Source organism: Zootermopsis nevadensis, unplaced genomic scaffold, assembly GCF_977971745.1.
Source record: "Zootermopsis nevadensis isolate Lab colony 2312 unplaced genomic scaffold, Znev_1.0 Znev_ptg000001l, whole genome shotgun sequence".
NCBI lineage: Eukaryota > Metazoa > Arthropoda > Insecta > Blattodea > Termopsidae > Zootermopsis > Zootermopsis nevadensis.
In genome coordinates, this window is record NW_028259133.1 from 13318642 (window position 1) to 13345334 (window position 26693).

The following is a 26693-nucleotide window of genomic DNA, read 5'->3' on the forward strand; positions in this document are numbered from 1 at the left end:
TCTTGTGTCTTTTAATCATTTTAATATACGAGTTATGGAAATAGAAGACGAATCGGGTATTTATATTTATTTAAGTTAAATCGGTTTAGGTAATTGTGACTCGTTGTTCTGCTTGTAGAACGGTGATCGATAAATATAAAATGTGTATGAGAACCATAAGTGTTAAACCATCTGTCTTCCTTTGCCACTTCGTGTCCTAAGGACTTGTTTTACCGGACCAAGACGTGTTGCAGTGTGGAGTCGTAATATTGATCCTTTGGGCTGCTCTCCCTCTGTGGCTGAGTAATCAGCACAGTCCTTCGTCGTCTGCCCTCCACAGTTCAGGAAAAATACTGTTCTTACATCAGTCGTCTGTCTATGCAATAATCAAACGTTGGCTAGTTGGTGATCATTTGCTGTTAAGGGATTTGGTCCGTATATAATAATATTTATCAATATGCGTGATTACTGCTGTATGATTACCAGTCTGATGGGAAATGTTCTGGTATTCAAACTATTCTCTCTATAGCTTTGGTTTGTAACGAAATATATCTTTTAGGAACCTTATCGTCCATTCTGTTCGAATGGGTTGACCAATATTCTTTGTAATCACCTACTTTCCATTCACAGAATAAATGTGTAGCTCCTTCTACATATAATCGTTTTCAATTTTGCCTATTCTTGTACATAACTTGGCACTTATTAAAAATTTAATTTTCGCTGCTTAGATTTGATTAACATTTTTATTCTCCTTGCCTTAGCTTTCGCTTTTATATAAAAGAGTGGCAGCTGTCATCACTTTATGAAATGACAGCTCTGTCTCTTTCGTTGCTTGTCATTTTAGTACTCTGCTTATGCCCGTGCACTCATTAACATTGACTTACTTTACAATCCACAATATTGTCAGTTTCGTAAGAATTGCTTTATACAAAGTGCTACTTACAGTGTGTATTTTCTTTAATTTGCACAAACTGTTTTGAATAACATTGTATATTTCACTTTAAAAAGCACTCCTGAGTTTGGTTATTATATTTTCATATTAATCAATTCACCAAGGTTATGACTGTACTTGAGTAGGTCTTTCTTGAAGTTCCTAATAAGATTACGCTCAAGGCTAAGTAAATGACAGTGTTAATAGCAAAGTCAAAATATAAGTAGAGTTACTGTAACATAACATTTACTCAGCAGAAGATCGCTTTTATGCACTTATTTTCATTTATGTTTAAATCATGCTGTGTTCACTCGTGTGTAATACCAACAGCTAATTCCTTGGTAGAGAGAAATTCGACGGTAAGTAACAAGTACAAATACACATGACTTAAAAATACGTAATTCGATATCAGGAGGTCACATTTCACTTTATTGAAGACCAATTAACGTCAGTCAAAGACACGCTTGTTTAACAGATCGCTGGTTCTAGGGTAAGTTCAAACATTTCAGCCTAAATTTTCTGAGTTCTTTCCAGAAACTTTTTTTTAATTTCCTGAACTTTAAGGATTTATGTCCTTTATTTTACGTTTTAACATATTTCTCCCAGCCTCTCGTTTGCTCTCCCAGATAGCCTCTGACCAATCAGACTGTCCTTCTAATTATACATTTTCCACCAATCGAAACTTCTTTATGTATTTAACCTTCAGTACTATGTGGAAGATATAAATTATGAAACTTTTCACTGTGTAATATTGTTGACGTATTAACGACGAAACGATGTAATATTACGCCAACTGTATTGCGGAGAGGCGAGGAGATTCTACCACATCCATCCCGCGGCCGAGAATTTATTTTATTTCTGGTTTTAATTTGTTTGCTGTTTGAGAAGAACACTGAAAATCTATCCCTTCGTTCTGCAGTAGCTGAAAGTAATTATTTTTTGGCTGTTGGGCAATATAAATCGTACTGTACAAAATACATAACAGAAAAACTGTTTTTACATTTCCATCCAGTCTAGAAAGGATTTATATAATTAGAACGTGTCCGTAAAATGATGATTTCTTGACTACGGCGTTTGAGATGAACATAATCCAGAAAACTAAGAACACACACCTAAATCTCTCTCAGTTCTTCTAACAATCGTCAGAATTCTACTTTACGAAAGTGTCAGTCCGCGCCATACCGTGATATGTACCAGCAAAACTTATATCACATTACTGTATCACGTTGTTGGAAGTAACTGTAGCAGATTGGCGTACGGGAACCGTCTTCTAGTCTGTAGCATCACATCTCACTGTACAAAACTTTAAATTAAGTTCTATGACAACAGTTTCATATCTGTGACTTAACACACAGACGCTTCCGTCACGCGTTCAACATGTCTTTGACATCGAAACGACATGAAATCCCCGTGTTCGTAACAACTTGGATCAATTTACGGCTTTCATGTAAAATGGTACCAACATAATTCCTTTTGGTGCTTCGCTGCGCGCTGGGATGTTCTTTTTTTCCCGACCCACTATAATTAGAATAAGAAACTAAAATTTATAATAAGATTACACCTAGTTTTAAATAATGTCACTTATTTAAAAAATACTTATCTTGAAACAAATATGACTGAGTTTAATAATTCCTAGAATATACTCATTTACGGATAATAATGTGGTATCATTTATTTGATTTTTTAATTTGCATATTTAATTTTATAAAGTCATTCTTTTATTGAAATCCTTGCTGCACACTGGTTGAAAATCACTGTACTAGAGTCTACACCAGGTTCAAATTTATTAATTTCCTATAACCGTTCAATGATATCAGTGTGGTTTCCATGTCAAATGCTGGAGTTTTTGTCGCTTTCAGTGGGCGCGAGGAAATGGGTGTGACGTAAGCCTACATAATAAGTTTTACGTTTTTAAAAATCACGTAGATGAACCATAATTCGACTTCATAGCAGCTGGAAATTGCCATTCATGTAAAAATCAATTACACAAGGATAATGTGTTATTCGGTAATAATAGGCTACTTTAGGAAACAAGTCAGCCGCATAAACAAATTATTTGACCGTCTCTTATACAGCATTGTATTATCAATATATTCCACTTACGTGAATTTTATCCGTTATAGATATGAAACTTCGCAGACAGAAATGATTCAATGAAAGATGTTTTAAAAGCATTATTTAGGTCTCCGTTGTATCAACATAATTGAGAATCGTAACCATGGCAACTTGATAATTTACTTGTCATTCTGGGAGCCAGGTCCGTCCACGTAGAACGGCCATTTGCCACGTCGTGTGTCTTAAGCGCTTACGTGGGTAAATGTGGTTAGTAAGCACAGGAGAACAAAAAGTAGCTTAACGATCCAAACTTGTATAACCACTTCATTCTCACCACTAATGTCTCTTTTTAGAGGTGCCGTACTTTTTGTAAGAGCAACGAGGCAGTGGGAGGCTACAAAGTCAGAACCTTTGTAATTATTTCTTTCATAGTCGAAACCCTCCAGTGATCGTCTTCAATTGCCTCATCTCCGCGTTCCTCAGAAAATTCTGCAGAAAACTATCTCTGTCAGCATCAGTTACTATAAAAGTCAACTTACTATAAAAATTAACAATTTTAGTTTTTTTTATTGTATTCAGGATGTGAAACACTAAATAACAGAGTATGTTATTATTTTTCTACAAATGTCCTTTGTGCCCTACTTTCACATCACGGCAGATTTTCCAACGGTAGTCTATTTATCTCCAAATTTATTCGTGTAATCCCAGTCGACAGGAACTATGTGACGTTAGTCAGAGGTGAAGTACAGACCGCGTCCTTTACGAAGCTGCATAACGAGAAATCCCAGGGAGGGAAGCTCGGTGACGTTGGTGGCCATGATATTAGGTCACCACGGCCAATCTGTTTTCAGGTTAATGTTTGTCTAGGACTTTGGTTATTGGATCAGCACATAAACATACTGTAATTACTCAAAAACGTCGATATAGCGCACACATTAGCATATGTTTTATGTTCACGGTTTAGTAAAATATGGCTACAAAATTGTCTGATTGATGAAATAAATTTCTGATTATATGAGATTTGAATTTCTGACCCGCGGAGAAGATGTCGATGTTAATTTTTTGGGTAGTAGTGCTGAAGATGGAGATTATGTTTCTCCGAAAAGTTGGTAAAACTTCACACGGCGTTGTTACCATCAAGACCAACATTGACAACTTTGTAATTGCCTGGATATTTCATTATATCTGTGGCAATCAAGTAAGGAACAATTCCTTCTCTTGCATGTGACATCAGTAAAAGAAAAGCGGAAAAACTATATTTTCTGTTGTTCCGCAGTTATACTACATCTCTGTTCCATTTGAAGCACAGTTTTCTCTGCTGTCACAGACTCCGTTCTCGGTAGGCAACTTACCCAACACGGGAGAGACTAATGGGACAGGAGTTTTAGCATAGTTTGCTGCTGATCCTACCAATCAGTAAAGTTAGTTTAATCTCACGGCTTTGAAAATGGTTTTCGATTATACTTTTACACAGAAACTTGCAGGCTGGAGGCTTACAAACAAGGGCTAGTGAACAGATTTTGAATAAAGTCTTAGCTGTTCTCGGCTTTTCAAGTTTGTGTGTGTATTTGATTGGGCACTGGTTTAAAATTGTAACAAGAATATGTCGGAATACATGTATATATGATTTTAGAGTTAAAAAAATATCAGCATTATGATCATACGTAATTATTACGCTGCAGAAATAATAGTAGAAGCCTATTGCAGTTCGGAATGCACATATGGAATATTTCGGACTTTGCGTATTTCGTTATAGTGGCGCATTTATCTTCTTCTTCTTTCTTTTTTTATTTTTTTTATAGTGTTCTGTCTGACGACAGGTCCATATGAACAGGATCCATCCATCCTTTTCTCGGACTGGGACCTGTTCATATACGTTCTTGGCAGATGATCCAGAAGTGGTTTGCCATTGCCTTCTTCTGTGTGTGAATGGAGTAATTGTTGGGATGCCACGGAGGAAAACTCCGTGTTGCCTAGACCACGGCCTTGCCCAACACAAGATATAAATTAGGGCACCGCCGGGAATCGAACCCGAGACCCCAGGATTACAAGGCCAGCGTTCTAACCGCTAGACCACCATGGCTTTTCATTTATCTTATACTATATAAATATTCATCTTAATATTATCCTCTAGTCTAAGCTTAGGTCTTCCGAACAGTATCTTTCTTGCAGTTCTCTGAACAAAATTTTGTATCAATTTCTAATCCTTCGCATTCCTGATACATGCCTCCCCTTATGCCGTTCTTCTTGGCATTAATATGGATTGTGGTTCTTCTAATGTAAACTCTTCATATTGCAAATATCTGCAGATATACAACTTCATTTCTTTTCTTTTTCACCGTTATCAGCCTGTCCTCTGAACTAATATATTTTAATCATGCTGAAGATATTTCGAGTAGACTACCAGCGTTGCACGAAATGAAATCTGACGAAGTAAGTGGTATTAAGCATCCTCCTCATCCTTACCTCATTCCTTGCGGGCTTTCCGCACCGTTACCCATATTACCAACGATAAATAAACTTGGAAGTCGTTTAAAGTTGTTAAGCGTCCTATAAAACAGCAATTTGGAAGCATGTATTGCATTAGTGTCATACAACGTAAACTTTCAGATGTTGACAGTGTACAACCACGTAAGAATAAATAGATTATAAATAAAGCATAAGGGCGTAAAACTCACATATTCAAATAAAGTAAATAATTCTGGAATATGTACACAATTACATTGTAATCAGTAACTGGATTCGAGCCTCAATAGAAGCGGTGGAATTGTTCCCTAAATGTTGGTGCAATTCGTAACGCTGGTGCTTACATGTAATAAATAATTTGAGAAATTTTAGAAATACAAGTAACTGAAGATAACACTGCTAATAGTAATAAGTCCATAAATAAATTTGAAGAATATGTAGTAGGAATTCTTGTTACTAATGAGTTCAAAAAGTTTTACTACACCGATGAGGTTCTAAAATGCTGAAAATAAGGTTATTTTTGTAGTTTGTTTTGTATAGGTGCAAAACATGTTCTCTTTCTTTGCTACAAGAGCATATTCGTATTAGGCCTATGATTTTTTTAAAAAACGAAGTACTTTAAAAGTGTCTGAATCGTGTGAAAATTGGACGCAAACTTCTTGCATACGTCCCTTTATTCAGTTAGATAAAAAAGTAAAGTTTTCCCGCTGCACGCCTTGTAGGTCGTTTGGGGGAAGAGGTGGTGTAGCTCCAACTCATTCTTGACCTCGTCAATAGATGGGGTGAGTGGTTAGCATCATTTACCGGGAAAGGACCCCGCTACCCATTGGATTGGAGGCTTAGTGGGTCCCAGAGCCGGTCTGGACACAGAGGAGAGAGAAATAATCCTCTGCCTCCGTCGGGGATCAAACCCCAGTCGTCCAGCCGGTAGCTAGTCACTATACTGACTGAGCTATCTCGACTCTTCGTTATTCAGTTACTAGAATTAAACAAGCTATTAAACAGAATCTAGTTCTATTTACGAAATAACAAAGAACAAATTTGAAAATTTTCGTTTATTAATATACAAAAGTAAGTCATACTTTTCAAATAACTTTATTGACGTTGTCAAATCCGGGAGGTTTGGATTGGCAGGACATGTGATACGAAACGGGAGAATATAAATGAATACAAATGTTTATATAGAAAACCTAACGATAAGAGCCTATTCAGAACACCTAGGCACATGTGGAAAGATCCGTGGTGTGAGGGTTTGGATTTAAGTAATGTAGCTGAAGACTGAGTTCAGTGGTGGGTTCTTGTGAACATGGTAATGTGCTATCGGTACGTGCGTACATTAGTTCATTAGCAGGTAGATAATTAATGTTCTGTAACAGCAATAAATTTAAAAAATATTATTACAAATCTGAACGTTGATGGAAATTTAAGTGAAGTTTCTAATAAAGTTATCCCTATGTGGGTTTACTATTTTCATTTGCTGAATAGGATAAATTTCAGGTTCGTTTTAACACAACGTCTTAACAGCCTGCGAACACTAATCAGAGTTCAAGATTTCAAAGTTTAAGTAATTATTATTAATAGAATTTTTATTTATTTTGGCATATGAATTATTTCCGGACAGACTCTCTCTCGTTTGGCCTTTCAGCCCATTATAACTTCCAAAAGGACATATCCAGTTCTCAAGAAACAGAATTTTTACCCATCTCTGTTCGTACTTTATGGTTATCCAGAAGGGGGCAAAACATGTCTGAATATAAAATTTAAGCTATTGATTTAATCCGCATTCTGCTCTAATGAGTTTTGACAGTGATACAGGTTTACCAAAAGCAGGTCTTTATGATATTAAATCTGCTTATATATTGAAGAGAATGTATATAAAGCTGTGCCAGTTTCACTAAGCCTCCATTCTGTACTCTGAGTAGTGCCAGTTGTTTAGCGTACAGGAAGATACTTGAACATCGAAATGGAATATCTATGTAGGCACAACACTTCCCCCTCGCCTCACATTCCCCCGAAGTGCATTATTAATCAATATGTGTACGTACAGACACTAATAGAACTAGCCGCCACTGACACAGATCTGCTGCAGTAAGTTCAATAAATTGGAGTGTACAGAACAAGAACGGCGAGTGAGGTGACATGTCAGGGATTTCGTCCTTATTTAATTTGTGTCCTTTTTCCCCCCTGTAACTGCCCTTGTTTTGCTGATAAGCTAAATGACCCCAACTCACGCAAGACTGGTTCATCAGACAGCCACTAGGCGGAGTGAGTAATCAGAGTAGACTGTGTTACGCTCTAACCCAGTGTTAGCACTGGACAAACACAACTGCTGCTCAAGAGATTCTCACTAAAACACTCTTACATTCAAAGGACAGTAGTAACAATAAGTACCATCTGCTTTAATATTCAGTAACTTAATTTTCCACACAGACTGTATATATGGATTTCGTACAGTTCACAGAATAAACCTTGATTTTATTTCCCCAAACATTAACAAACGTACATAGCAACTACATTCTAAACATCGCATAGACGAGTTATGGATGCGGGGTAGCTCAGTCAGTACATTGACAAAGAACTTGACCACGGTTAGATCTTCAACAGCGAGAAATGGTTTTTCTTCTATGCTCTGCGTCCAGGTTTGTTTCCGTATTTTGCCAAATAACTGAACTATCTTGTGGCTCCGAGCTTATGGGACACCATAAATATGTTTAGTGTATAAATATTAGAGGTAGTAGGGTAGGCTTATCTTCATTAGCAAAGAGCAATCTTGGAAAACATGTATTGACTGAGATTTTTGGCTAATGAAATTTTGTGCTGTCAGTTTCCTTCGGATTTCTTTCAGAACTCCGCTCGTTCAGATGTTACCCTCTAAAAACTGTGAAGATAAAGGTGTTCTATATTTATGACGCATCAGACTGATGCGTGAGACGCAATGAGATTTGTATCACAAATAAGTGACAGGCGGTTTCTCGTACTCCTCTGATGAGAGCAATCCCAGCGCTCTTGTATGTTGGCGTCGTATTATCAGGATTGGCAAGTGTGGGTCTTCAAACCGTCAGCCCTGTAATCCCCCCTTCCCTGCACGCGAGATGCAGCACAGACAAAGCTCACTGCCAGCTTTATCCCTCGGTCTTTTCAGATTAAATGACCATTAGGATGAAACAGCGCCTGTTCTATAGTGTATTTCTTAATACTTTATTCACATATCCCAGAAAAAGTTTTGTTTGTTTCTCAATTCTTTCGTAATATAGATTATTATGAGTCATTTAAGATAAGCTAATAGGCGTTTAGCTGGTCCAGCTACATTATTTAGTTTATGGAACGTAAATGTTCGTTTCCCCGCTCACGGGAGATCTCTCGGTGAATTTATCAAATATCAAGATGGTATTCTGCTCTTACTTTCTGTTTTCTGCCCTGTCGCATTTATCTTATCTTATTTGAAGGATGTGATTTGTGTTTCTCTAAGAATGTGTACGACTTTGGCCCATCTCCTCCTCCAAAATATAGAGATTCGTAGAAACATAACTACCTCAAGTCTTTTACCCAAAGTTTCTATTATTCTCCCTTTTCTTATTTTATCCGTTCATTGTCCTAGCCACTTTGTCTTTCACTGTGTCCCCAGGAAACAGACATTCTCTTTCTTTGTTCACGATTCTGTATTCCCTCTACCTCACAGCCTTCTAGACTTCCAACATGTCACCCTTCCTTTCCTTGTTTCTCAGAGATTTTTTAATCTGCCAGCACGTTTACTTCCTGGCTCCATCTACTACTTCATCACTCAGACCTTCTTGTGTTTACCTCTTCCCACCTTCATTATCATGATCGTCGTCTTCTCTACGCAATTAAGTCCTTTCACCCTATTTTATTCTCCCTACAATTCCGCTTTCTTCTTCGATGAAAGAAATACGCATGGAATTTTAACAGCATGAATCATAAAGCCTTCTTAATTGCAAAGAACTTGGTACTATAAAGGATGTATGCTATTACAAATATTTTAGTTAATTTATGAGGAATTACATTTTCACAATTAAAACATTCACATTTACGCTACATGCCATTTTAAAACTCTTTATACTCTGTCTCAGTAAATAAATTAAATCAGGCTACGACCACTTCATTCCTATCCGTTAAAATGTATCACTCATCAGTAAAGTAACTTCACGTGGTACCAGCGCACTAACTTAGAGCCATTTCAGTGACACTGTCCTCCGTGATCACCTATGTCCCATTCAACAGATGAGATTTGTTAATAATAATATTAAAAAGAGGTTTGCGTATGTTAAATTAAATTCATTTACTCCCATGTTTGATCCTACTTTCTTGATTAAATTTTATGTGTTCGCAGTCTAATTCTACTACTAATACAGTACACTTCACAACAAGAATCACAGTACATTCTGTGAAGAACAAGAATTATGTACTGTGTTTAGTGTGATATCTGTGATCCCGTTAGGGTTTCAGTAATAGGTTAGTATCTGCAGTTTATTAAAGATAGTGGAATATTATCCAACATTGCAAAAGAACGCATTTACAAATGTGTGTATGACAAAACACCCACCTCTCCTCTCTTCTTTTATTTTGATGTTCGGACACAAATATGAACACAAACAGTGGAGTAGATTACATTATGAAGAAAATGTAAAATGAAATATGTGTTTTGAGAAAGAAATTTGAGGGCGTCGATAGACATAACAAATATTTGAATTTTTATGTTCGCTGACGGTAAGACGTTAAACATGTGGGCCAATAGTGTAACATTAAAAAAAGGAAGATTTTGAGGAGAATGAAGTGGTGGTAACTACGTTTTTATTATACGAATCTTACCAACTACTGAAGTTATGTAGCGTCAAAAGAATATTTCCGGATGATTTAGAATGATGACTCATGAGGTATGTAACAGGAAGTGACAGTGGCCTGTCTAAAGATCACCCCAGAGTTTTCCTGGGGAAACTGAGTAGAACCTCGAAAATCCCTCAGTCTGGATAGCCGGTGTAGGTCGAAAATCGAACCGGATCATGTCAGAGGAACAGGCTATGAATGTGTGGAATGGATTCAGCTGGCTAAAGATAGAAATCATGTAACAATTTTGTGTTATGGGTTGTGACGCCGTCTGGTTTTGTTGGTGGTTTCCAACGTTAGTCTGTTTAACGATGCTGTTTCAAGGGTGTATACAGGTTACATCGATGAGTGAGATCAGAAGATGACAGTAGCTAGGGATTCAGAAATTGAAGAAAACCAGAAAAATGGCATACAGAATAACCGATAGCTAGACAGAGATTTGAACCTAACACCTTCGGAATACTTATCTGTAGCTTTAGAGCTAATCTAACTTCCTTGATTTCAAGAACTGTGATGTGATAATCGTTAAGCCAGTCAGCATAAGTCGGTCTTCGTTAATGTTCTTTTTCTCTGTCGGAGTTTATAACTGGTTTTTTTGTAGTAAAGGAAGTATTTCAGATAGTACTTTACATTTTAATGATGTTTCACTGGCTGTTTAAGAACGTATGAGGAAGGACCTGTTCGCCATACTCTAGACGCACAAGCCACAGAGCTTTTTAAGTGTTATATTATTCAAAGGGTGAGGCAGACACCATGGACCTGTGCACGATGTTACCAAATCGAAATAACCTCCGACCCATGCAGGATGTGTTGGATTTCTTATCTTACGATCATTACAGTTCATATCTAGGAAAACCTTCACAGAACACACGATAATGAATAAAAATAAAAATAGAGATTAAACTTTACCCAGTCTCAAACATCTCGTATTCTTAATCTAAACTCTAGATGGAAGTTAATAGTTAGTTTCACGCTACGGCCGCTTTAAAACCGGAGATACATCCTGATTCATATTGCACAAAAAACTGGAAGGACTACGTACGGGTGTGGTCTGTATGTGGTGGCGATAAGAAGAATTCCTATCCCTGCCTGGAATCGAACCTCTGTCACCCAGTTTATAGGTATTAACTTTGCTGTGTTATCCTGGGTCATCAGGAATAATAAATATTTGTGTTCTTATCAGTGATATTATAGATTCATGATGTTCGTACGTTATGAGTGCAATTGAAATAAACATCAGAGCCACGTATCCTAATAGTGCTTCTGCAGACCACTTTGGGACGAAGCAAGTGGGACGTTCGCCGCAGACTTCGCACTCTGAGGGGCAATGCGCATCGACTTTACGACGTATTAAACATTTCGTACAAAGCAACACCTTAAGCAAGCACGCAATAAATGTACTCAGTTCCTCGTACTTCCATAACAGAGATAAGAACATACTATTTAATAAATAGCCCATAGGTACAGCTTGGCGCCAGGAATGTTAAACCCGCATAGATTGCTTCGCCCCAGGCACCGCACCCCTCTAGGGACTTCACTGACGTGAGATTTTTAACGGAGTCTGAAGGGATACAAGCAGAATCTTCTGATAATAACCATCTTTTGCTTTGCTTTCAGATTATAATGACTACTAAATGTTACATTAAAAGGTTTTTGCGGTGCTTGGAGTCCTTTACAAACAAAAACAGATATCTTAATCGTGGTCTTCTGCGTTTGCGTTCCTCCGCAATATGAGTAACCACCTACAATTCGACGTCATAATCCAGAATTGCACAATTGAAATGTTTACCTCCTTGAAAAGCAAGTCTAATAAAGAGCAGATACGTTAAATTCAATTTATTTGCAAATATACGTTAACATAAGTTTTTGTTTTGTTTTGAAAGCTTCATTATATTTGACGTAGATTTATTGTAGACAGAAATCTGGTATTGCAAAACTTGTGTATACAGTATGACATCTGCAATTTAAACTGTATACATTACACTACATATACGTAAATTATTATCCTTTAATTTCGCTAACCGCATTAGTTACATAGAAACGCTACATTGAATGTTTAAATTTTAATGAGAGCTACGCAGGGTAAACATATAGGGGAAGAAATTGTTGTTCCTCTATCCAACCACATATTCTGGGCAGTTATAATTGAGTTATCAAAATCTGGATGTGACCCGTCTTTCTGGAAGGTGTTAGCACCTCCCTCAGGCTGCGAAGAAGAGTAATATTGTACCATGTCGAAATACATGTCATAATTGTTTATTTTCTGTTTAGTGAAGAGAAAATAATCTAAAGTTTCTGTTCACGTGAATGCGCATTACATACTTAACTTATAAGTATCTCGTCAATGTTCTACGCATCCGATGAGAGGAATATAACCCAAAATCCAACAATTTTGCGTATTTATAATCCTTGCCACGTATAACGCCACGAGAGGATGTATTTATTCCCCATGCACATCAACACAGAAACTTTAAAGACAGATAACCCACCAGTTTTAGTAATGTTTTGTTGAAACAATACAGACAAAACAAAATTTGAATAGCTTTACTTAGGAGTTACAATTCGTTTTCCTGTGATTTCTGTCGCAACCATTGATCATTCTTACCGGGCAATGTGACTGGTGTTCGCAGGGGATTATCGGTCGTGACGCCAGAACTAGCAGCTCCAGGTAGAACTACAGCGGTTCTTGTGACGCTGCACGGCCCAGACGCCACTCAAGCGACAAATGTGACGCTGCGTCTCGTGTCCGACCGCGTTGAAGAAGTGACGCAGCTTCTGGCGGAAGTCAGCCGGGAAATTCGAGGTAAGAATCTCCTTGGCTCCGAATTAACCAAAACACAGTTAACATCTTTTCTAGCACAAACGTACTAGTATCACACGTTGCCGAAGGAGAAATATATTCTAACCCCAATTGAGTGAGAGAGGAGATAAAATTCAATTAGCGATGAGTAGTAAATCATAATGAGTAGTTAACGGTACAATGTGCATTTTGAGAACCTGATAATGGCTCTGTAGCCAAGGTGTGTGTTCTCGCATTGAATCTCAGTACAACTTTTTTTTTCCATTTTCTATAAATAAATCATCTAAAACATTGTGTTAACGAAATTCTCTGAAACGTACAAGGCACAAAATCAACTAAAGAGTTTAATAAAATTTCGTACTACTCTGTGAAACTAGTTACTCGAAGAACAAAAGATATTCTGTAAAACGTATGATTTCGTTATTTTATCGAGTAATCATAATCAACTTACGTCGGTCAAGTCAAAGCACCACACCAAGTGTGATAAACTCTGTATTCCCCATGTTGGTGTACTCTGTGCGGTAAACACGCCATAGGTTTTAACATAACAGGAGTGTTCGTAATACCTTCTGTATTCATCCGCGCTGTTGCAGCTCACAGGAGCCCTTGTAAGTCCCCTCAGCTACATGAGTGGAGGTTATAAGAACAGAGATGAAATTACGGATAAACAGAGAGAGGAAAAGAGAGATGAAATGAGATAGACGGAGAGAAAGGAACTCATTTGTCTGTTAAACTGAACTGGAGTAAATTAAATCTTGCTCAATTAGAAGGCAACCAACTGTATGAGGCCAGCCAGAAACAGCTTCAGCGGACCAGAAGATTATCACGAAAGGCTCAATCGCCCGGTCTCTTTGATGTCACAGCCTGTTCAGTAAGCTGCTGAAATTCCCTTAACAGAGGGTTGGAGTCTTATACGGTGTTTCTCACCCCCTGAAAATACCTCAAGCAAAGCAGTTGCAGCCACCAAGAAAGCGAAAGAAGTTCGTCAGAGTAAACATGCAGGAACACTACTGGTTTGTAGTGTGATAATAAACGTGACTGAACGTGTAGCACCGAGCAACACAAAAATAATGTCGGGTTGTTTTAATAATCAATATAACATACTTAATAACTGATGGTTAGGTTAATTTAAATAAAATTATTTACTACATATAGTCACTAAGTTTGCTCGCTCTTACATTTTTCACACAAATATACTTTAAATATCGCTTAGTAATGCAGATGACACCTTATTCTATGAAACAGAGTCCCATTTAAGAAGCTCAAAGCCGCTCAGCTAGTCGAGAGACTGAAATTCCGTTACCGTGTTTACAAAAGGCCAACATAGACCGTATCTCCAGCCAAATATGTCCAATCCACATCTTCACACTGTATTTCCTTAAGAATCGTTTTAATATTATCTTCCCATATAATGTAGTTGATGAGTAGTCTCTTACCTTAAGGTTTTGCAACTACAGCTTTGTATGTGTTTTTCATCTGCACCGCTGTAGGAATTTTTCTTAATTTTATCACCCTGATGATAATTTGTGAATATTAACAATTACGAAATTACATTATGTAAGTTTCTCCTTCCTCGTCTTTGGTCTAATCCTGATTTGATTGCATCTCGTTTTCTGTCAAAATATAGCGAACCGGCTCGTTTACTGCAACGGTCTAAATTCCCCCCTAAGGAATCTCTGTAGGAGAAAACTCATGTTCTCTTTATGCATTCACGTGATATGGGTGTATTAAAAATAATACAACTTAGAACTTCATAGTTTATCTCCAACATTATAAACGTTACCTCAGCTAATTATCTTCCTTGTAAGTGAATTTCCTTTTTAGATCCTGCAAGGTAAATTTTAATAAAATTGCGTAGATATTCAGTGACATTATACAGTTTTCTCTGAAACAGGAGTCTCAGAGAAGAGTTCTCTTCAAGAAAAGAAGATTACAATTAGCAAAAAATCTTTCCCTTAGTAGACAATTACTGCCGTGTTTAACGCTTTCATTGAGTGTAAAAGCGCTGTCTGAAAGCAGACGATTCAATGTTAAACTTTCGCTCCCTTGAGCTGACCTACGAATCGCAGAGTGAAATAAACGTACCATGTAATTCTACACGACCTAACACAGCATGCAATGCAACTCAAACTCATTTTGGGTCGAACAAGCGTTATTTAGACCTGCAGATATTCCGCTAGGTTTATTAAATTAGAATCGAAAATAGCGATAAATAGACTATTACACAGAAGCTCGCTTTGTAATTTATCGTTATATGATTGAAGCATACCGTAATAAAATTACTCCTTTGACTAATAATGAAAAGGAAATCCTTAATAGATCCACGTACAATAAATTCATGATTATTTTGTTCCACGATTTTTCCGATGTAAATTACGCAGTTCATCATTGCACATATCTTGTCAAAAATAAAACTAAGGTACTATTTGATATCTTTAAATGAATTATGTTCAGGTATTCTAGGTAGTCTAAATAGTGTGCTAGTGGGTTAACAATACAGCTAAAAACATAGCTTAGTCAGTGTAGTGGGTAGACTACGGGCTGGAATACCGGGGTTTGATTCCTGGCAGGGACAAGAATTTCTCTCCTCTTCGCAGCGTCCACTAATCCTCCTAACCAATAAATAGAGACGGTTCCTTCCGGCAGGACAAAGCGGCTGATGTATGAAGCTGACTATTGTACTTCACACCTAAAAGTTTAAAATACATGGAATTTTGTAGCTACGTCTTCGTGGAGCAGTGCATAATTAAGCTCAATGACACTGTTACGTTTGTAACATCATAATGGAATACTCCCTCGCCACATTTATAAGGCCTTGACCTCAGTCCCTTTACTCTTTAAAGCACTGCTTCCCAAACGTTTTCCTTCATAACCCAAAACCGCTTATCAGAAAGTCCTTTTTACCCAATGTAGGTAAGAAAAATATAAAAATTAGTATTTGAATATTTATTATATTATTTTAAATAAACTAAAAATAATATAATGAAGATTATCTTTTCAAATTGTGTACGGTACGATTTATAAACACAGCCAGCGCGATACGTACCTCACACCGCCATAGCTAGCAACACACTGCACCTAAAGTTTAGACTAGACAACTAGACTCACTGACTTATTTTAAGGGGGCGGTACGTGTGGTCGTATTTTTTAAATTCTCCACGTGCATGCGATCTCGACAAAAATGATTGAATCTAATGACAAGCGTATGGCGTATTTATTAAATAGCAAATAAATACTTGTTTGACTGTTTTAGAGTTTCGGTGCACAATGACTGATCGCTTTCTTCAGAGTACTTCTACACTTTTACGGTAAATGTTAATGTTTATTCCGAGGTGTGTCGTTACCCAAAGAAAAAACACTTTTACCCCTTTTTTGGGTAATTTGCCCAGGTTTGGGAAGCACTGCTTTAGAGGAATAAGGGGGTGGGATTTTCTTACACAGAGCTGGCGGTACGGCCTATAGACGCAATTTTTGAAGTCTGTGTTGAAGGTAATTAGTGGGATGGTTGGTAGCTGTGGTTCGCTAGAATTCTGTGCACTGCCATTGAGAATGTTTCACTTCACAGATCGTGGTTTACTACACTCGTCAACTTGATAAGCTTTGACTCAGTTACTGCATTGTTTACAGTTACCAGAGTTCAATTTTGATCACCATTGTTTCTTATTTATTTATTTAGTGTTCTGTCTGACGACAGGTCCATATGAATAGGAACCTTCCATCCTTTTCTCTGACTGGGACCTGTTCATATACGTTCTTGGCAGATGATCCATAAGTGGTTTGCCATTGCCTTCTTCTGTGTGTGAATGGAGTAATTGTTGGGATGCCACGGAGAAACCGGGGAAGCTCCCGGAGGAAAACTCCGTGTTGCCTAGACCACGGATTAGGCGAATTTTAAATTTCATTCGTTCTTTAAACTAACTGTGTAAAATTAACACATAAGGCTTGCGTTACACTGATCTGGTAACAAACAGAACAATAGTTCTTCTTTAGATTAATTCATACATTAATATTAACAGTGATTACATAAAGAAGATGACCTTAATGATGGGCGGTAAACGGCACTTTTGTCAATTTCTATCCGATTACACGGATCAACATCCCAGGAGACATACATCTTCACAGACGCAGTCCTGAGAACCTGAAATCTCACAGAATTGTAATCTTTCAACAATGATTCTTACATGTTCTTGAAGACTTGCCATTTTAAACGCTGTGAAGATGATAATGCTGAAGTCGTCACGCTTAGACACACTTTTAAAATCTTCGTCATATTTTAACAATTATGATGAACTCGCCTTTATAGGTCACACCTAGTCACGCTTTGTCACTCTCTGTCACGCTTGGTCACGTTTGGTCCCGCTTTGTAAATGATCGTGAAGTTTCGATACATATGGTGACCCCTTGTCATGAGGTCAAACCACGTCACGGCTGGTCACACTTTGTCACGCTTGGACACGATTGGTCACTAGATTACGCTTCGGCACGCGAACGTTGTTACGTAAGGCTTGGTTAATTTTGGCAAATTTGCAATACGTTAGATGAAGTTACGACGGGTTGAGTTAGGTCGCTAAGTCACATTTCGGTACGGTTACGTAATGTTACGTACTGCTCGGTTAAAATTTGCTACTTTTCAATACGTTACATGAGGTTACGTCAGGTAAGCTAAGTGGGTCATGTTAGGTTAAGTTAGGTTAGGTTGGGTTAGGTTAGGTTAGCTTAGGTTAGGTTTATTTTGAATAGTAGATTTTCTTAGAAATGTTATTGTCTTGAAAATTTTAGTGACCTTTCGACACTTATAGCGCCAATTCGTCACGACCCAACAGTACGTCACGCATAGTCAAGCTTTGTTACGCTTGAGCACGCATGGTCACGCTTAGACAAAAATTTTAAATTATCGTCGTATTTTACGAATTATGGTGACCTCTCCTCACGCCTTGATAGCAGGTCACGCCTAGTCACGCTTGGACACGCTTGGTCACGCTTTGTAAAAATTCATCACGTCTCGACTCAATTGGCGCTCCCTCGTCAGGACTTGAACGCAGGTCGCGCTTAGTCACGCGTTGTCACGCTTGAGCACGCGTGGTCGCTAAGTCACGTTTCGGCACGCTTACATAATGTTACGTACTGCTCGGTTAAATTTTGCTACTTTTCAATACGTTAGATGAGGATACGACAGGTAAGCTAGGTTACGAAAGGTTGGGTTTGGTTTGGTTAGGTTAGGTTAGGTTAGGTTGGTTTAGGTTAGGTTAGGTTTAGTTTGAATAGTAGATTTTGTTAGATTTGATATCGTTTTGAATTTTTTTTTAACTTTCGACACTTATAGCGCCAATTCGTCACGACCCTACACTACGTCACGCATTGTCACGTTTTGTCACGCATGGTCACGCTTAGAAATTTTTTTCAAATTATCGTCGTATTTTAAGAATTATAGTGACCTCTCATCACGTCTTGATATCAGGTCACGCCTAGTCACGCTTGGACACGCTTGGTCACGCTTTGTAAAAATTCGTCACGTTTCGACTCAATTGGTGATCCCTCGTCACGACTTGAACGCAGGTCGCGCTTAGTCACGCTTTGTCACGCTATGTCACGCTTGGGCACGCGTGGTCGCTAAGTCACGTTTCGGCACGCTTACATAATGTTACGTACTGCTCGGTTAAATTTTGCTACTTTTCAATACGTTAGATGAGGATACGATAGGTAAGCTAGGTTACGAAAGGTTGGGTTTGGTTAGGTTAGGTTAGGTTGGTTTAGGTAAGGTTATGTTAGGTTAGGTTAAGTTAGTTTAGGTTGGGTTAGGTTAGGTTAGGTTTAGTTTGAATAGTAGATTTTGTTAGATTTGATATCGTTTTGAATTTTTTTTAACTTTCGACACTTATAGCGCCAATTCGTCACGACCCTACACTACGTCACGCATTGTCACGTTTTGTCACGCTTGAGCACGCATGGTCACGCTTAGAAAGAATTTTCAAATTATCGTCGTATTTTAAGAATTATAGTGACCTCTCATCACGTCTTGATATCAGGTTACGCCTAGTCACGCTTGGACACGCTTGGTCACGCTTTGTAAAAATTCGTCACGTTTCGACTCAATTGGTGATCCCTCGTCACGACTTGAACGCAGGTCGCGCTTAGTCACGCTTTGTCACGCTAAGTCACGCTTAAGGCACGCGTGGTCGCTAAGTCACGTTTCGGCACGCTTACATAATGTTACGTACTGCTCGGGTAAATTTTGCTACTTTTCAATACGTTAGATGAGGATACGACAGGTAAGCTAGGTTACGATATGTTGGGTTAGGTTAGATTAGGTAGGTTTAGGTTAGATTAGGTTAGGTTAAGTTAGTTTAGTTTAGGTTCGGTTAGGTTAGGTTTAGTTTGAATAGTAGATTTGGCATCGTCTTGGAAAACTTTGTGACCCTTCGACACTTATAGCGCCAATTCGCCACGACCCTACAGTACGTCACGTTTAGTCACGCTTTGTCACGCTTGAGCACGCATGGTCACGCTGAGACAAAATTTTAAAATTATCGTCGTATTTTAAGGATTATTGTGACCTCTCCTCACGGCTTTATAGCAGGTCACGCCTAGTCACGCTTTGTCACGCTTGGTCACGCATTGTAAAAATTCTTCACGTATCGACTCAATTGGTGATCCCTCGTCACGACTTGAACGCAGGTGGCGCTTACTCTTTGTCACGCTATGTCACGCTTGGGCACGCGTGGTCGTTAAGTCACGTTTCAGTACGCTTTACTAATGTTACGTACTGCTCGGTTAAATTTTGCTACTTTTCATTACGTTAGATGAGGATACGACAGGTACGCTGGGTTACAATGTGTTGGGTTAGTTTAGGATAAGTTATGTTAGATTGGGTTAGGTTGGGTTGGGTTGGGTTAGGTTAGGTTAGGTTTAGTTTAAATAGTAGATTTTGTTAGATTTGGTATCGTTTTGAAAATTTTTGTGAGTTTTCGACACTTGTGGCCACCATTTTTCACCCGCTTACATTTCTTCACGCCTTGTCACGCTTGAGCACGCATGGTCACGCTTAGACATACTTTTCAAAACTTCGTCCTTTTTTGTCACTTATGGAGATTTCTCGTCACGCCTTAATAAAGGTCACGCCTAGTCACGCTTTGACACGCTTGGTAACGTTTGGTTACGCTTTGGAAATCTTCATGTTTCGACACATTCGGTGATCCTTTGTCACGACGTGAACGCAGGTTACGCTTAGTCACGCTATGTCACGATTAGGCACATTTTTTATATCTTCGTCGGATTTTAAGACTTATGGTGATTTCTCGTCACGTCTTTATAGTAGGTCACGCCTAGTCACGCTTTTTCACACTTTGTCACGCTTTGTTAATCATATTCACGTTTCGACACATATCGTGATCCCTTGTCACGAGGTCCAAGCATGTCACGCTTTGTTATACTTGGACACGCGTGGTCACTAACTCATGCTTCGGCATGCTCACGTTATGTTACGTAAGGCTCGGTTAATTTTGGCTACTTTGCAATACGTAAGATTAAGTTTCGACATATTGCGTTAAGTTAGAAATATTCGCTTATATTAGGTTAGGGTAGGTTGAGTTAGATTAGGTAGGGTTAGTTTAGTTTAGGGTAGGTTAGGTTGAGTTAGGTTAGGTTAGTATGTTTGGTCAGTTAACGTTTTGAAAATCTTCGTGACGTTTCGACATTTATGGTAACACCTCGTCATGCCGTTATATTACGTCACTCCTAGTCATGCTTTATCACGATTGTTCACACTTTATAAATCTTCGTCACCTTTCGACGCTTATCGTGATCCCTTTTCAGGACGTCCAAGCACGTTACGCCTAGACACGCTTAGTCACGCTTTGGCAATCGTGGTAACTAAGTAACGTTTCGGCACGCTTTACGTTATGTTACGCAAGGCTCGGTTAATTTTTGCTAATTTGCAATACGTTAGATGGAGTTACGACAGGTTAGTTCAGATTAGGTTGGGGTAGTTTAGGTTATGATAAGTTAGTTTAGGTTAGGTTAGTTTGTTACATTAGGTAACCTTCTGAAAATAGTCATGACGTTTCGGCACGTATGGCCACATCACGACACGCCGTCACAGTACGTCACGCCTAGTCACACTTTGTTACGCTTGGTCACGCTTTTAAAATCTTGGTGATGTTTTAACACTTAAGGCGTCCTCTCGTCACGCTTTCAAAGAGGTCACGCCTAGTCATGCTTTGTCACTAATATGTATAATTGAAAATAATGAAGTGAACTGCGGTGATGAATCGAGAGATATGTCAGAAAGCGATGGTCTGTGAGGAGTGGAAGAATTGGAAGAGGACCGAAGAGTTGTGAAGAAGATAAAATGATCTAATACTCTCTGCAGTGTTAATTTTCTAGTGATGTGTGGTGTAGTGAAATCGACATTTCTGTGTTACATAATGTGGTTATATTTTATTTGGAGTATACTGTACGCGGCCTGCTGCCATCCCTTCCAGCAAACTTCTGGTAAGTGACTCGCTCCGAGGTTCCAATTCACAAAGTTCAGCGGCCAAAAACTCCCTAACGCAGTATACCACGTTTCCATCAACTGTCATCCGCGTTCCCCTAAGGATTCGTCACATCAGCCACAAACAATGGATGCAAAGGAAGGATTCCCCCCACGTAATCCCCTCCGGCGCTTCTAAAGTGATGATGAATAAATCGTAACCCACGTGTTTAACTAGTCGCTACAGGTGAGACGACGCGTGCACCGCTGGAGGGGAGGTTAATTAAAATGCGTGACTGTGACGCAGATCAGGAAAGAAGGTAATAATCCCCTGTTCCAATAAAGCGATCCTTTGCAAAGCACTGTTTTGTGGGCGGGCGGTTCAGGATGCTTGTAATATTACACATTACGTCGTGATTCATTTCCTAAATGTCTGGGCCGTTTCCTGGGATCAAGTAAACGGTGACATTAAACCAGTTGGTCCTGTTCTAATGTCCGGTCTCACTTAACGACTTCATTGTCTTATGACGTTTTTGACAAACAATTGACGTGTAATCCTGTATGACAGAATGATTCTTGTGATATTTCACAACGCTGTTTCAGCTATGCATGTCGATTTAGATGAGAGAACACTATCACGACTTGTGAGCAGGTAAATGTTTTGAAGACGACGGTCGTAAAGTACAGAAATGAAATGTATAAATGTTCAGACGTTTTATGTTAATGGTGACTTAATTGCCACATTGAACATGTGAACGTTTTGAATTAAAATTAGTTCTTATACAGAAAGTTTTATATTTTAAGTGACTTAAGTGTTATTCTTAACATCAATAATATAAATTTAATGGTGGACTAGCTAGTTTTAAATAGTTTTATTACCTCGTAGTATATTTTATATTTTATAGTAAAAATTCACTTTTCAATATTGGTAATTTCTGTGGAAATGTTTCAAAATTTAAATATTTTGAAACTTTAATAACAAAGAAAGAAAGAAAAAGTAGATTTAGATTTTTTTTGTTGCAAATATTTCAAAAACTTTTATTGTCCCATCTTCTTCTGCAAACACCGTTGACCAACATAACCAACTCCGTAGTACAGAGTACTTCCAAACCAGCTGATATTCACTCAGTTCAGAATGGTTCCCGCATTACGGATTAAAATTGTATGCACGTAGAGGAAGTTGTTGAATTGTACTCTACAAGCCAACTCGTATTTTAAGAGAAGTGTTCGAGGAATTCAGGATAGGGGACATAGAATGAGGTCAGAGAATCCTATCACAATCCGCAAATAACCAGCGAAATTACCGACGTGTGAACCTTATAGAAGGGCAATCAAATGTAATGAAAGCTCTGTTGTTACACCTGGACCGGTTTTATTTACACTGGAGTAAACATTACCTCTCTGACATAACATCATCTCTTCAAATTCTGAATACCAGTGAAATAATATTACACCATTAATCCAAATCGTAACCGACATTGTTTCAGGTTTCATAACAGCATTAAGGTAAAGATGTTTTTAGAGCTTAATCCGGCACTCTGTGTGGAAAAATGACATTATATGAAAGTGTCAAGCCCCCGGCGGCTTTAGCCCCGAGGAAAGAAGCGCAGTAGTAATTGCATGGGAGGCTGTGTGGCTGGAAAAAAATTCTTTGTCTCCGCCAGTCTGCGGTCAGCCACCATATTGACTAAGCTACCCGACTGTGATGTTAAGGGAGGTGGTACACATGATAACCGTTGTGATTTAAATGGTTAATCATGAGTTTTAGGCAAGCTACCCACTTATCCACACTCGTGTCATAAATTAACCAGTTTGTTCCACTTTGAATTAAATCTCAGTCATACATTGTCACTCGTTAACTGTTATGAATATTCAGCCATTAACTCGTGCACGATAGTTTGTCAGCCGCCATTTTCTTCATTATTTTCACCCAACTGCCAGCTCGTGTAGTCGAGTCATTAACATCACCAGCTAATCCATACAGTTCCCTCCTTTCAGTTGAAGACTGGTGCTAACATGTCGGGTGTATACATTTGATTTCGGGGGCAATTCAGTATTTGTTCGATAGAACAAGCAAACAGAATGAGCGGTTAGAATGGATGCATGCAAATTTCAAATATTTATTCTAGGTAATTCGATCCGTATGAGTTATACGCCTGTGTTTTGCTTTGTCTGTTGACTAAGCACACACTTTTCACATTGTGATGCTCTGTTTTGTTTGTAATGCCAAGCTCAGATCTTAACGGTCCGTGTCGTCCACGGTAAACTATGATCCACAGACTCGCCTCTGTAAGATCTTTTCACACTTTTATGAAATGTTCTCGTACAACAGATTTTGATATTTAATATGAATCTCGAACGGTTGTTGTAGTTGTTAGAAAATTTGTAACCCCCAGGCTCAATTCTGCAAGAAGTCCTAATACTTTTATGTCATTCGTCGAACTAGAGATATTTAAAACCAATCTCGAAACTTGAACGGTCCGTATGTCGTGTTCACTAGTAACTTTTAGTAGTAACTGCTTTGAAAGATCATGTTGTAATAAGAAATAAGTTTTTTTAGACCATTAGTTACGTAGGTTTATGTTTGTATGTAAAAATGTGTTTATTTACAAATACATATATACAGTACTTTCGGCAACTGGGTTATTGCAAAAGTCGTCCTCATGTAGGGTTCAAAGTAAGTTTGATTTCATTATTGTGTACATAACTTGTTGTGGAAACATTCAATATTTTCAAATTCCCCCTGTCTTCCCCTTAGTTCAGTTTAATAAACAAATCAGTGTGTGTCCACTGCTGTTTCGAAGCTAGGCAACCGTATAAGCTGTAATGCATAAACAGATCTACGTTTGATAGAATTTTTATGATTTACCATTCTGTAGCACAGCGGCAGTGAATTATACAAAGTTTAAAATTTTGGCTTTCGGAGATAAGCCACATGGAATGTTAACATTTTTTCAAAAATTTTGGCATAAGTTGCTTTTGCGATCTTCAGGGGGAAAAACTATTAACATATTTATAATTACAGACGTTACGATATTCTGTCTACTAGGAATCAGTTTCACGATCATTTGCTCACGAATCCAATAAGATAATCTTGAAGTTAAATTGTATTGTAATGTGTTGTAAATATATATTGCGAAAGCAGGCTTTATGAGTTATAAGAAACCTTTTGTAAATATTTAACTTTATTATATTGGGCAGTTTTCAAGCTTCTTATATTTTAAACACGTAAATGCAAGGAAGAAAGGTTTAAAATCAGTGTTTAAAATACACAACTGTGTCAGCAGCTGCTCAATATTGAATATTGAAAACAGAAAACTCAGAGTCCCATGCTTCCAGTTACTGTAACCTTAAACAGAACTGTCCAATTATATTTGCATTGCTTCTGCTGTAATATGAGATATATGAAACAGCGATGGTTGTATTGCAAATTGAACAGCAATCGTCAGGTACAGCCTTCTCGTGTCATTTATTATACAGTAGCGTATATTTCCATTACAAACATAACAATTTAATTAAATTTGGTCATTGTTTATTGAATATAGACATTTCATTAAATTTCTACTAATGATTATTTTTATTTTATTTGTCATAGGACGTTTTAATTTCTGATTCACGAGGCAGTTACTTCATTTCATTTATATAACTAATTGGTTATTCTATTGCTTCTAATTATCACAGAATACACCTTTCATCTGTGTTTAATTAAAATAGTAAATATAAAGTGATCGTTAAAATACTAAGAGTATATTTTGTAGTGAGTACATTCTATGGGATTCTGGATTCTATCCGTGTTTCTGAGTATGAGGCACAGAAGTAAAATATGAGCTGAATTGTACACGTATTAAAACAAGTCACTTAATTGGAAACTCAAAAACTATAATGCCGTAGTACAGTTTGGTAGTTCTCACTATAACCTCTCTTCCATCACATTTTTGTTCGCTTAATGCCACATTAAAGGCCAATGAACAACACCGAAGTTGAGAATTGGAAAGCAGCAATATTATATTTCTAGTTCCAGTAGTATTCAAGAGGAATTTGATTTATTAATACAACTTCAATAGGTCGTCCATTTCACACGTTTGGTATGAGTGAAAAGATATAATGCGTTTCGGAGAGGGGAGATATGGTTCCTACCCATTTTTTGACCTCGCCATTAGATGAGGGTGAGTGGTCAGCGTTATTCCTGGGCAGCACTTTGCTCTGGGAGAAGGACTCCCCCAGAGGGGATAGGCCCTAGAGCTGGTCTGGATACAGAAACTACAGGCAAAATCCTTCGCCCCTGCTGGGCATTTAGTCCCGGTTATGAAGTCTGCCGTCAGACACTACACTGACTGAACAACCTCTGCTCACGTAGGTTTATGAACTGTCAAGATTTACGCTCACTCTATCTGGTGAAGGAAATTCTTTGGAAAGTAGATTGCATACTCGGCATGTCAAAGAAGAGCACACCACTTTCTTTATGAAACTCAAAGGTTCATCACCGTGTTCACAAAAGCCCGCCACCGGACTCTATCTTAGCCAGCTGCATCCAGTTCGATCCATTGATTCCTATCTCCTTAAGTTCCATCTTAACCTATGCCTAGGTCTTCCCAGAGGTCTCCTCTCTTCAGGCCTCCAAACCAGTACCTTGTAAACACTCTTTTCCTCCACCATGCGTGCCTCACGTTCAGCCCACCTTATCCTCCTCGATTTAATCACCCTAAGAATATCAGGTGAGGAGTATAAACCGTGAAGCTCATTATTAAGCAATTTTCTCCGTGTTCCGTCTCCCTCATTTTTAGGACCTAATATCCTCCTCAACACTCCGTTCTCAAAGACCCTCAGTCTATGTTCCTCCCTCAAAGCGAGAGACCAAGAGAGAACGTCGTTAATTATTTTGTTTAACTTAAGTTTCACAGAAAGTATTTATTCGATAGGGGCCCCGCGCTCAGAATTCGTGGAAGTACAGACAATTGCAGCAGTTCTCAAACTCGGACGGTGGTATAGGCAACCAAGCAGAACAGTGAAAACAGAACGGCCTAGCAGATATGCATTTCGAGCACGGGTCTTTCAACGGAAATTCTCTTCCTGCATTCAGGTTATATCAGTGTCGATATCCGGTTGGGAGACTACGTTGCCGACGTGAAGTTGAAACGGCGCATCGTAAT

At 38.3% G+C, this 26693-nt stretch overlaps 1 protein-coding gene across 1 annotated transcript in view; it reads left to right on the forward strand.

Annotated features, from left to right (window-relative positions):
• Nucleotides 1–26693, forward strand: part of LOC110829510 (C3 and PZP-like alpha-2-macroglobulin domain-containing protein 8) — a 163999-nt gene that overhangs the window by 99462 nt on the left and 37844 nt on the right. Inside the window, exon 6 of the mRNA XM_087347232.1 lies at nt 12904–13076. Coding sequence (XP_087203358.1) covers nt 12904–13076 — 173 coding nt within the window. The remainder of the gene's footprint in view (nt 1–12903; nt 13077–26693) is intronic.